Genomic DNA, 13,797 nt, shown 5'->3' with positions numbered 1-13,797 from the left:
AATTTGAGTGTCATTATTTGTATATAGCTTACACTTTCTCGTTTTGAACTTCTAACACGAATAGGAAGGATGTGACTTCATGACAATGATCAAGAGCAGCTGCTCACCAATTTGACAGCTCCAACGCAGTTACACATCCCATCAGCTAGGCGGGTGTTGGTTAACGTTTGATCTGATTGAATCTAGGCCTTATTTTCTATTTCTCTATCTCTGATCTCTAGTGTGGCAGCAACCTCGTCTCTTCCACCCTAATGCACACATAATACTGCACGGTTCAGCTTCCTGTCTACATTGCCCAAGATACATATTTCAGATTGATTGTATAGATAAGGGTTAGGAAAACCACTCAAAACCCTGATTGCGGACTCAAATCAATAGAGTATGCACAGAGCAGCATGCCGAAGCGTCTCTCTCTCTCTCTCTCTCTCACCCATGTTAACTCAAATGGCACTGACAGATTGTCTCAGAGACAGTGGGAAAGGAGGTCTCGGGCCAGTGAATCGCATCGTGACTGGCTCCGTATACATAAACATGTCTTAGCATGGTTCCCAGTTAACAACCTAGCACTCTGTCTAAAAACTAAACTCATTGACCACTTTTCCATCTCTTCTGTAGTGCATATGTATGCTGTTCTGTCCAGTTGACTGCTGGTTCATTTGCCAGGGTTGAATTATGCATTGTTCCCACTGTGCTACTGGCTGGACACATTTGAATGTGTTTGACTGGACAGATCAAAACTCACCCATTAAAATGGCTGAAGTTAGCATACTGTAGATAGGGAGAAAGAGGTTAGAAGGAGAGAGAATACACACAGAAAGACAGAATATTCCTCTACTCCTCAAGGAATATGTCAAGTTCCTTGCATGTCACGCCCTGATCTGTTTCACCTGTTCCTGTGATTGTCTCCACTCCCTGTAGGTGTCACTTTTTGTCCCCAGTGTATTTATCCTTGTGTTTCCTGTCTCTCTGTGCCAGTTCGTCTTGTATGTTTAGTCAAGTCAACCAGGGTGTTTTTCCCATACTCCTTTTGCTATTCTCATTTTTATTGTCCCCCCGGTTTTAACCCTTGCCTGTTTCTGGATTCTGTACCTGCCTGCCTTGACCATGAGCCTGTCTGCCACTCTGTACTTCCTGTTTTGACCTTTTGCCTGTCCACGACCATTCTCTTGCCTACCCCTTTGAATTATTAAACATTGTAAGACTCCAACCATCTGCTTCCTGTGTCTGCATCTGGGTCTTGCCTTGTGCCTTGATACTGCAATTGTGTGAAACACGGCCATCAAAATGAAAATCAGGTTCCTCCTAGTAGATATCTGATTCCATGCAATATATCTGCACCCAGAGAACTCATGGAAGACAGTAATGACTGTTGACAGCGGGCAACTCATATTTCTGGCAAACAGAATAAAGTGATAATATCAGGAGGAAACTCAGTGGAGAGTGGTTTGACAGTGATGTGAGGAGAAAGGAGATAGCGACTAGATCAAGTTTGCAAAAATAAATGTAAGGAGCAAGGGCTAACTAGCGTTAGTACTGGGTGGCAGTGATAGGAGGAGAAAGGGGCTAGCGACTAGCTTTAGCATAGCGTTAGCCCTGGGCTGCAGTGATGTGAGGAGAAGGGGCTAGTTAGCGTTAGCTCTGGGCTGCAATGATGTGAGTAGAAGGGGCTAGTTAGCATTAGCTCTGGGCTGCAGTGATGTGAGGAGAAAGGGGCTAGCGTTAGTGTAGCACTGGCCATAGTTAACGCTGATGTGGCGTGAGCTCGTGTCAGGGCTAACGGGTAACTGTTATAATGTCACCCAGCCCAAAATATACTCATACTGTATGTTTACTAGAATTTTGTACGCATGACTGCTGATACTGTAATACAAGCTAGGTAGCTCAATAGATGTAGCCTACCAGTTTCCCGGACCCAGATTAAGCCTATTCCTGGACTGAAAAGCATGAAACTCAATGGGAATCTTAATTTCAGGCTTTATCTGGGTGTGGCAAACTATTCCTGAGATTGAATGATAATTACAACAGCGAGTTGAATAAGACAGAGTACTCTTCATCCTGCTCCCTCAGAGGCAGACAGACGCGCAGATGGAGCTGTAGACAGTGCTGTAGCTGCTGAGGCTCTGAATGAGTGTGATTGAACCACTGTGATGTCTAGAGTCCTAATGTTTTTGGAAAATGACCAGCGTGAATGGCACAGATGCCTGTCATCCTATCTGGGACGCGATGGCGACAGCAACCCACGATGCAGCTTGAACTCAGATGGGAAGGGAAGGAAAAAGATTCAGACAATAGCCCCAATTTACCGTGTCTTTTAAAGTGCACAGAACTGTTATTTTAATCAGGATGCAAATTGGGCTTTTTGATTGGGAATCTGAGAGGTGAATGACACAGATGTCACAGTGCCGCATAAAACGCCAAGAATCAATGCCAATCCTGTTGACTGTCTGTTGCAAATGGAAAGGAAATGGATTGTTGATTGATGGTCAGTCAAACGTTACCCCTAATGACCATGTCTCGATGGACCGTCAGAAGGCATTGATTGTCAGTAGAAATTAGAATACGTGTGTCTTGTCAGTAGAATGTTAGTATGGTCTGTTCCTGCCTGTCTTTCCGAGCTGTTCTCTTACACAGACAGAAATAGCTGATCTATCTCTCTCTCTCGCTTTCACCGCGACACATCAAATAGAGGAGCGGATGTGCGGCGGTGTGAGAAAGGAAATACCACCTCCTCAGAGCAGTGGGAGTGCAGCAATATACACAGCCGATTCCTCCAGGAGTGGAAAAAGAGCTGGCTCTGCTTAGTTGTCTTATGACAGATAATTCTGTTATGGGGATGATAAACACAACATTCATCTCTCCTTATCGCCACTGACACAGACTCGCGTACATGCCAGACGCTTCTTTGCTATCGTCATCGTTGTATAAGACCGTAAAGAAGGTTATGCGGGAATGATATGCAGAGGTGTATGTTCCGCTCTGTCTGCGTAATCTGTAGGTGATGAATTTGGAAGCGTCTGTGGCGTTTCCCACCCAACGTTGCGTTTTTCTGTCCGGGTGTATGGGGAAAACATTGTGAATTCGAAGTCTAATAAACAATCATCTTTTCTGGTCAGGAATACAAGGAAAGTCATACACCACTCAAAAAAATATATTTTTACAGAGCTGCAATTCTGCAGTCAAGATCAAGTTATTTTTTTAATCAAAGGGACATTTTTTGTTGGCTATGTAAAAAGCTATTTAGAAACCAGAAACTAGACTGATGACTGTGTGCGCTTACACCTTCTGGTATCAAATACAGACAGAGTGAACAAGATACTCACAAAGTTCAATTAAACGGTTTACAACAATCACTGACTTCATCAAGAGTTTGAATCACAACACTGTACACTTGGCCATTTAGAATACGTTACTGTCCGAAAAGACACAGAGACAGTGGCCCTGACTCTGACACTAACAGAAGGGCACGACAGAGTATGAAAGCAAGGAAAGGTGTTTGGCAGTGCAGAGTTGTATGCAGAAATCAACTACGACGATTACAGTAATATTAATGCGCATTAAAAGAAAACAATTACAATATGCTTGTAATGTCCTTATATTCCTTCTGCATATCCTTCCTTCTTTCCTTTTCTAGATATATTTCCTTCACTAGAGTGATAGAGTGTGTGGTATACAGTATGTACAGCCCAGTGTGTGAGTAAGGCGTGTGTGAACTGAATCGTGAGTGCAGATTTTGAGTGAGGGATGACGTGAGTATATCCGGTCCAGCCCAGTCCACTCCAGTCAACTATTCGGAGTCCACTCCATCCCAGCCAAGTCCCGCCCAGCCACGCCTAGTCCACTGAGTCCATTTCAGCTCAACACAGTCCAGCGTAGTCTGGTCTCGAGTGTCTGGCTTTGTCCATTCATGTCTGGTCCCAGTTCAGACCACTGGGTTTGTGTACTGGGTTGAAGCACAGTATGTGTATTGGAGTTGTAGTGCAGTTGTCTCGGCAGTATGGCTGTTTAGATGTTACTTGCTCCCTGCGGTTGTATAGTGTGTAGTCCTGGCACTTTTCCCCTGCTAGTGTGTAGTTATATACAGTAGTTGTGTAATAGTGTAATAGTGTAATAGTACGCTGTACAGTAGTTGCGTGGTCCTAGCACCCAGTTTGTCAGTCGTGTAGCTAACTGTGTAGTAGCCTGCTGTGGTTTTGTACTGTTGGTGTACAGGTATGTAATCCAAGCAGTTTGATCCTGCTTGTGAAATGTTGTATAGTTCTATAGTTGCAAAGGTGTGCAGTCTTAGCAGTTTGACTCTGCAGGTGTGACGTTGTACAGTTCTGTGTACTAGTATGTTGGTAGAGTCCTGCAGGTGAGTAGCTGTGTAGTCATTTAAAGTTCCAATGCAGCTGTTTTTATCTCAATGTCATATCATTTTTGGGTAATAATGAAGTAACTTGTCAAAAAAGAAAAACAGCTTCTTAGAAAATAACAATTTCTCCAGCAAGAATTTAGCTCAGATTGTCTGGTTAATGGTCTGAGTAGGGAGGGGAGAACTGAAATCTTGCTGTTTTTGACAGAGACGTTTGTAACTCTCTTTCTTATTGGTCTAACTAATTTACCACCTGGTGATGTCACCAGGCAGGCCAAAACTCCATCCCACCAAAACAGGATGGAATTTCAGGCGGTCTTCTCAAAAGGATCATATACTAAAGGGGCATTATCATAATTTTCACAATTTCACAGTATTATATCAACCAGTGTGGAAATATACACTGAATATAAAACACTGAAAAATCATGTTTTTGACTGCAGTGGACCTTTAACAGTAGTTGTGTGGTTTTAACAGTTGGACCCTGCGGGAGTGTAAATGCTGAGCTCTCTGCGTATGGTGCTGAAGGGCGACAGCTCCAGCTCTGTGGTACACTCATGTTCATTATCATCACTAGCCGTGCCTGAGGAGTGGGCATGGTTACAGCAGCAGCAACAACAACAGTCCAGGAAGGCCCTGCCTAGTGGACGACATAATAACAGGAGCAACACAGGCGTTACTGCCGCCCGACAGAACAACAACAGCTGTGACAAGAGGTGTAAGACCGCCATGGTCCGCTCCGGCACGCCTGCCGCCATGTATGCCGATACGATGTTACAGATGTTCTCTGGGACCACGCAGGCGCCGTAGACGATGGCGAGCGCCACGACGGTACAGTTCATCTGACTTTCTAGGCGTATCTGCTTCTTGTTGCCGCGGACGCAGGCCTGCTCGGCACGGCGGATCTTGCGGGCGGTGACGAGGGAACAGCCGATGGTGAAGAGCGTAGGGAGGCAGAAGTAACAGCCGAAGCACCACCAGAGCCGCGCGCCCTCGTAGGTGAGACCCAGGATGTAGAGTGTATCTGGGAGCGATGTTGAGATGCGCACCACGCAGCGCTCCGTTGGGGGGTCATCTGGGAGGGAGGGGTTCTCGATGACCAGCTGGCGGATCAGGAGCTCAGGGAGAGCCAATAGGAGAGCTCCGATCCAGATGACGGCGAGCTTGGCTGTGGTGGAGGTGCAGTTCTCGATCATCTCGTAATACATCTGGACATTGGTGGCTGCGCGGAACCGGTCAATGCACAGAGCGCACAGGGTGAACGTGGTCACACCTAGAGATGCCACCTGGGGACAAATACAGGGAGAAATGGTTAATGGTTTATCACAAAGACAAATGGTTCATCAGAATGTTGACTCATCGGACAGTGTACACCAAATAGTCCTTTTTCATTTTACTTTCACAAAGATGACAACACAATTCATAGACATCTGACAGAGGATTGTACTGAGTCTATCCTTGAATTGAAAGAACGCATTAAACTGAAGAAATATGCCAAATTGTAAGCCTTTCAAAGCTTGGAAAACAATTCATTCAGAACCAAGTCTCTGCTATGTCTTGGTTCGAGTCTGAAAGACTGAGGCACAGCAAGGAACCTGGAACGTATCCCTCTCCATCTGGAATCACTTTGACTGAAGTTACTACAGGGAAAACTAACTGTAGCCAGACCCACACGCTTTGGTCTGTATGGTCCTGCTCTGTGATTACTGCTGCTGCAGTTTACTACATAAACAGTAAAGCTGTGGAGATTTCTCTCTCTCACCCACTCCCTCTTCTCGTTACCTCACTCTCCTCCTCTCATCTCTTTCTCTCTCTACCCTCTCTCATGCATTCTCTCTCTTGTTCTCCCTCCCCACTCCCTCTCGCTTCCTCTCTTCTTCTCCCTATCTGTTAATTAGACTAGTGTTTCCCAGATGTCGCTGGGAGGCCACAGAGGCTACAGCCTTCTAAACAGTAACATCCTGCAGAGATAGAGATAGAGAGGAGCACCACACATGAACTATGGATCTCTGCCAAAGCTGCTACTGTTCTAATGAATTAGAGCCAAAAGAGAACAACACTGGGTCAGCCATTAGAGAGAAGTATGAAAGGAAAGTAAAATACCTGCATGCTATTGTACAGTATGCTCCGGTAGACTTTAAAGAGCATAACATTATTTTTTTCTGTTAATATTAAAACAGTAAAACTGGCAAAAAAAACGAGTTGGTGAAACATTGATTTAACCAAAAACTTGGTTTATATCTTGAAAACAAGATCCCTCTTCCATGGTGACTAATGATGACCTTCAGCCTGTGCTGGTTATACAGTGTGATTGGTTGCTTTAATTACAGCTAGAGAGGGCTTCCTGCTTCCTGGACAACCATGCACCATCGCATCTGTGTGCCAGGTTACTGCCTTCGAGCCCTACTCTGCTTTGTACACTCACACAGGTGCCAACATGGTGAATATTTCATAGCCTGAACACTGGGCTGGAGACAAGTCAAACTAAACACTGTCACACAGACCGGGTGGATTCTTTGATCAGATCTCACAGAGCAGGAGAGAGAGAGGGGGCAGAATAGGACAAGCCCAGTTTTGTACAGGTATGTAGATCAAAGATATGGGCATGGGCCAATGGCCATGGTGCTGGAGCTAGTGTGGAGCTAACGTTGCTTAACTGAAAGCTGTGTGTGCGTGTTTGTGTGTGTGTGTATGCGTGATTATTCCTATCGCCTAATTATTCCTGCAACAGTCTGACATCTTTATAATGATTAACAGGCCAATTTGGCAGACCTGACCCCTGTCATGTCTGCGGCCATGCTCACAGTCTGTACAGCACCATCGTCTGTCTCAGTTACTTATTTTGTACAGCAGGTAATAGAGAAGTTTCCCCTGTTGCTGGTATAATAATGGCCCACGAATTCCCTGATTAAGCTCCTCTGAGCAGTTGCCTTCAAAACCCATGTTATTAATTGGAGTTTAATGGCGACTGAGTGACTGGTGGCCCCACGGCGGGCAGCCATGTTGGATCCTGAGCGGCTGTCATGGTAATGACTCTTATCTATTAATAAATGGTGCAATACTCACAAATGCACACACACACACACACAGAAACACACACACACACACACAGAAACACACACAGAAACACACACACACACACACACACACACACACACACACACACACACACACACACACACACACACACACACACACACACACACACACACACACACACACACACACACACACACACACACACACAGACACAGAAACACACACACACGCACACACACTGAGCGCATGAATAAGCTGAAGAAAAAAGGTATTACAGTTCAGGTCTGTTACAGGCTGACTGCGTCTGACCCTCTTCCCCAGACCATAACTCCAACAGGAGAAGCCTAGGCCCTGGCTGCCACTCTGCCACGGGGATCATCAGTCTCTCTGTACAGTCAGGGAATGGATCATCACAGAGACACGCTGGCAGATGGGGCTAAATATGGACCCGAGCACTCTTATGACTCCATGACGCAGCCTCTGAACTGTAACACCGATTTAATGTTCACTGTTTTAGCTCTAGGTGTGATACGGTTATCCTAGGTTACTGTTGAGATGAAGCTCATGGTAAATGTCTATTACCAAGTGGACATTACAGTTCTTTTCTACTCTATTCTACACTGGCTGTGCATACACATGATTCACACAGTTATAAATAAGTCAATATTTCATTTCTGCTTCTATAATAATTTTGTTTGATTCTCTCTGGGTTGGGATGTTGTTATCTATCTATGTGGTCTATCTCTCAGCAAACTACGCATCTACTCATCCTGTAGCTACAAATAGCCTGAATTGGATAATTATCACCCATCATCCATTATTTACAAATACTAATTATATACACTGAATCATTAACACATATTCCAATGAACTACCATGTATGTGCCGGTCAGACAGCATGAGTAATGAGTAAAAGAGGGACAGATAATCGGCTGTTGGGCGGAGTGTGTGTGTGTGTTGGATGAAGTGTGTATGTGGGAGTGTGTGGTGTGTATGTGGGAGTGTGTGGTGTGTATGTGGGAGTGTGTGGTGTGTATGTGGGAGTGTGTGGTGTGTATGTGTGAGTGTGTGGTGTGTATGTGGGAGTGTGTGTATGTGTGTGTGAGAGTCCTTCCCCTAACCACAGTGAGCATGTGCAGAGAGGATCACTGTGGGTAACGATCAGTGGAGGGCAGGCCATCCCACTCATCTGGAATCTCAGTACGCCTTGCTACCGTGTGTGTGTGTGTGTGAGAGAGAGTTTCTGCGCGTGTGTGTGTGTGTGTGAGAGAGAGCAAGAGAGAGAGAGTGCTTAGGTGTGTGTGAAATGTAGTGTGTGTTTGAGATTCTGTGCATGTGTGTCCATACGTGAGAGAGATTGAGCCTGTGTATGTGTGTGTGATTGATCCTGTGCAAGTGTGCACCCACATACATGTGTGTCAGGGTGATGAATGTCTAGCTATTAACACCAATACCAGCACAATGCAGTCCTCCACCTCTGACCTGAATGGCTCCCAGTTTAACACCTATTCCCTGCAGCAGACTGGGATGAGTTTATCTCCCCGCAGACAGCAGCACCTCAGCCTCCCAGTCTCTCTCTGTCTGAGAACGGACAAAGCTGCTGGAGAGAACCCCTCTATGCCTATCTGAGCCTCACTGTTCACACTGAACTTACAGAAGCAATATCTTTACTATTCACTACTGGCTGTTGATATAGGCTACGCTGCAGACATTAGCCAGGGATGTGATTCATATAACAGCACTCATGACTCACAAGGGCCTCTTCCACTCAGCTTCTCTCCTAACACCACTCCCAAACCGGACGCGCACGTGCGTGCGCCATCGTGCGCAAATTGATTTTCTGCCCCCCACACCAAACGCGACCACGACACGCTGGTTGAAATATCAAAACAAACTCTGAACCAATTATATTAACTTGGGGAAAGGTCGAAAAAGCCTTTAACATTTATGGCAATTTAGCTAGCTGAAATGCACAAGGTCCTCTGCTCCGACAATTAATACACATAAAACGGTCAACCGAATTGTTTCTAGTCATCTCTCCTTCTTCCCGGCTTTTTCTTATTTGGACTTTATATGGCGATTGGCATCCAACTTTCATAATAAGGTCTATTACCATAACTGACTGAGTGACCTCAGTTCATCTTTCAATCCTCCACGTGTGTATAACCAATGAGGAGATGGCACGTGGGTATATGCTTCTATAAACCAATGAGGAGATGGGGGAGGCAGGACTTGCATCGCGTTCAGCGGCACAAATAGAACTGACTTCTATTTTGGCGCTTGGCAACGCAGACGCTTGTTGGCGCTTGCGAGCAGTGTGGTCAGCATGTTAGAGCTCTGCACATCACTGGAGACTTGATTACATACACACACTCACACACACCACATGAGCAGGCCACAGAAGCCACGCACAGACATACACACACCACAGAGAGATCCTCCCATCAGTGTCAGAGGGACTGTTCATGTCTCAGTGGAAAACTGTAGCATCTCTCCTCCTCTCCTAGCTGTCTGTATCTAATGCATTATCGTCACCATGTTAGCTGTGTGGTCATGTACGTGCGCACGTGTGTCTTCATCTGTGAGTCTGTCTGATTGTGTCTGCACACACATCTGTGTGTGGGTGTGTGTGTCCTGAGTTAGTGGGCAATGCAGCCCGAGCCTTCCTCTCCTCCCAGTGGAGTGTTCTCTCCCACATCCTGCCTGCGGAGTGACTTTACTCCCCACTTAATCCACATACAGTCACAGTGGGTCAACTCAGCACTGCACTGGGCTGAGGACACGCACGGACACACACATGGCCGGACGACACACACGCGTGCACTGACGCACGCAGGGACTCATGGGCATGCATGCTTAAAATTTAAAAACGTGCCTGCACACACTCACCCACATGCACGGAAACCAACCACACACACACACACACACACACACACACACACACACACACACACACACACACACACACACACACACACACACACACACACACACACACACACACACACACACACACACACACACACACGGTCTACTGGCACCTTCTTCAAGCGCTCCTCACCGCACACCTAGTGCTCTACTTAGAAGTTATGTTTCTCTGCAGCAGAAACCAAATACCATTCACCAGTTTCACCACTACACTACACTGTACAATGAGATTAGGAGTTTTGGGAATAACAAACGGGTTTTAACCCAAAGTTACAAAGTAAAGGCATGACTGCACACACAGAGAGAGAGAGAGAGAGAGAGAGAGAGAGAGAGAGAGAGAGAGAGAGAGACAGAGAGACAGAGAGACAGAGAGAGAGAGAGAGAGAGAGAGAGAGAGAGAGAGAGAGGAGAGAGAGAGAGAGAGAGAGAGAGAACATGAGGGAGAGAGAGGAAGAGAGAGAGAGAGAGAGAGAGAGAGAGAGAGAGAGAGAGAGAGAGAGAGAGAGAGAGAGAGAGAGAGAGAGAGAGAGAACATGAGGGAGAGAGAGGAAGAGAGAGAGAGAGAGAGAGAGAGAGAGAGAGAGAGAGAGAGAGAGAGAGAGAGAGAGAACATGAGGGAGAGAGAGGAAGAGAGAGAGAGAGAGAGAGAGAGAGAGAGAGAGAGAGAGAGAGAGAGAGAGAGAGAGAGAGAGAGAGAGAGAGAGAGAGAGAGAGAGAGAGAGAGAGAGAGAGAGAGAGAGAGAGAGAGAGAGAGGGAAGGATTAAGTGTGTGGGTGTCATGAGGTGAGGGAGGAGGGAGGGATGCCACTTCCATCCAGCAGCCAGCAGGTGTATGTAGCAGTGTCACACTGGGTGTCATAATGAGATGAGGTGACATCTGAGTTTGGTGGGAACTCATCTTGTTGATTATTGTGCCGAGGATGGCTAATCCCCTGTTAGGGTGAAATGGATTAGTGTCATGTTCACTGTGATAGACTTTTCTATCCCAACTTGTTCTGAATATGACAATACTGTATTATAAATGTGTACTAGACAATGCAATACTACTTGAATTTGTGCCTATGCAAAGAGAAATGTGCAGATGCCCCATCAGCCACCAATATAGAAGACAATCTGTAGTAGAATATAATAAAATAGAACATAATAGAATACCTCCAAATATGGCACGATTTTACAGGTGAAATCTCCCAGTAGCCAGGACTTAGTCAACTCATGGAAAATGACGAGGGGCAGACAAAAGAAGACGACTACAAAATCCCAGATGGCCAGGTTAGCTATGAGAGAGTTGGAGATACTCTTCATGTAGTAGTTCTGACACACGATGCACAGTATGGCTATGTTCCCTGCTATCCCGGCCAGGAAAATGACCGCAGCAACGCCCGTGATAGCGTAAGCTCCAAATGTTTCACTTGTCACTGGGTAAAATGGGTTTTTGATTTCGCTTCCAAAATCTGCTGTGTTGGGAGGGGTCATTGGAGTGGCATCCCACGGGTTTTCCTCCCGGTAAGTAAACATCTCGTTTTTCCTGGTGAAGAAGTCGAGGGGTAGGTCGGTAGAGGTGAGAGCTAGGGGCTTGGGTATTGGTTCCCATGGAGAGAGAGGGGGGCCCAGCCCGCCCACTGCGCTGTGCGCCTGAGATAAAGCCATTGAGCTTTTGTTCAACACTTTTCTCCCCCTCTCCCTCTTAAACGCCTTCTTCTGCTCGTCTTTTGTGCCTCTCTTGCGTCTGTCGCTGTCCAGTTGTCCCCCGCGCTGCTGGTCCATTGCTGGGGGCTTAGTGATATTGTATCCACCTGCCGTCCCCATGGCAGCGGCTGCGCCAATCTCCCTATTCAACTTTCTCCTCTTGTGGCGGCGCACCAGGTCCCTGTGTGGGGTCGCAGAGTAATCCCCCAGTGTCAGTGTTCTGTTGGATTGGTGTTGTTTTAATCCCACATGCCTATGTTTGGTTTCATCCGCAATTACGCGCGTCCTTCTCACAGAAGTAGAATGAATCTTTTCAATCCATGTTTGAATATTCTGTTTGGAGTAGGACGTACCTGTAGCGTGTGCCCCGGAGCGAGTGCTGTTGTAAACTGTGTTTTGGGGACGCTCTCTGATGGCTGTGTGAGCGGTCCTGTGTGTTGCTGTGGCGTTAAACCCATAATAACCCCCCGCCGTTTCTGTAGTTCGTATGTCGCCATTATTTCTGAGAGATAAGACATGTGCATTCCCCAACAACACGCACAGCGTCCTCAGCATCAGAGTCCGCATGGTCCAGATCATAGCGCAGACAGAGATATCCTCCTCAGAAAGCCATCGTTATCTCGGTGAAGAGAATAAGCTCCCGTTCAGTCTACACCCATAACGACAAAAAATACACTAAACGTAAACACTCAATGTAGATCCCAAACATCTTATACTGTTTGCAAACTTTTAGCTCAGATCTAAATTCTGCGCACTGGGTTTGGTCTCCGCCGTGCTGTTGTTCTGTGCACGCCAGCCGCCACCTCATGTGAGATGTATTTTGTCAAGTAGAAAGCGCCATGCCTTACCGAACTAGATATCCCTGCAAGGTCCTCATGGCACCACATGCCGCTAGCAAACTCATATTACAGCGACAACATGGTCACATGCATTTCATCTCCATAAACAGCAGATCACCGCACTTTCCCTTGTGAGCCGAACAGGCTGCACTGGCTGTGGTTGGGTCGGGCTGAGAGTCTCACAGACTGCTGCTGCTGTGTGTTTGTAACACAGCTGCGAGAGAAGATAGGCGCGGCTCTGGCTGGCTCTCTCTGTCCGCTCCGTGGAGCACCGAGGTGAGCTGGGTGTCTCGGGGAGGACTGTGGAGGAAAATGCACTCCCCTGGCGGCTAACCCTGATCTGTCACTCCGCATCGATCAGATCCTGCCTCCTGACTACCGCCGCTGGCAGCCAACCACGCCCGATGACGCCCACTCGATAAATATATTATCATCATAATTACACATAGCAATATCAGCGTATACTGACACCACCACCTCTTTATCCATGGTTTAACATAATATTTTGGGTTGAAACTATTCTGATGTCTATTTGTTCGATATCAGTTATTGTGCAAAACATCTGCAGAAGCCTACAGGGTATGTATACACATCCCAGCTAGCACATAAAGTTCGACAACCATATGTTTCTTAGAGCTTGGTGAGAGGGTGGTTGTCCTATGGTTGTTTGGCATACAACCTTTCTGGGAATGGTGTCGAATAGTTGCTTGGCTTTGGAACATTCTCAGTACATTTAAGGAACTTGACAAAAAAATAAGATTTTCTTGGTATTTCATAACGTTAACAGAATGTTTCCTAAAAGTTCAAACATGATACTGTTCTAGGAACGTTCTCCAACTGGAATGTTCTCAAATTGTTCCAAGAACCTCAAGAAACAACGTTCTTCTGTCTAAATTTCAGTACTTCAGCATAACGTTTCATACAGATATTCAAATGGTCTTATTTAAAGTCATG

The 13,797-nt window shown here is 46.2% G+C and overlaps 1 protein-coding gene across 1 annotated transcript; it reads right to left on the bottom strand.

The window, feature by feature from the left end:
* Nucleotides 1-3,132: 3,132 nt before the first annotated feature.
* Nucleotides 3,133-13,380, bottom strand: LOC129838335 (prosaposin receptor GPR37-like). Its single transcript, XM_055905265.1, has 2 exons — nt 11,471-13,380; nt 3,133-5,637 (listed from the first exon to the last, which is right to left on the bottom strand). The coding sequence occupies exons 1-2, from the start codon at nt 12,581-12,583 to the stop codon at nt 4,822-4,824; spliced, it is 1,929 nt and encodes a 642-aa protein (XP_055761240.1). The 5' UTR covers nt 12,584-13,380; the 3' UTR covers nt 3,133-4,821.
* Between the last annotated feature and the right edge of the window lie 417 nt (nt 13,381-13,797).

Source organism: Salvelinus fontinalis, chromosome 39, assembly GCF_029448725.1.
Source record: "Salvelinus fontinalis isolate EN_2023a chromosome 39, ASM2944872v1, whole genome shotgun sequence".
NCBI lineage: Eukaryota > Metazoa > Chordata > Actinopteri > Salmoniformes > Salmonidae > Salvelinus > Salvelinus fontinalis.
Note: the sequence above shows the minus strand (reverse complement) of the source record. Positions and strands in the feature narration are given on the sequence as shown.

Coding starts and splice junctions, on each gene's coding strand:
- LOC129838335 (XM_055905265.1), bottom strand. CDS start 12,583: ATGATCTGGACCATGCGGACTCTGATGCTGAGGACGCTGTGCGTGTTG. Junction 5,638..11,470: donor AAATCGTGCCATATTTGGAG/GTATTCTATTAT, acceptor ATTTGTCCCCAG/GTGGCATCTCTAGGTGTGAC.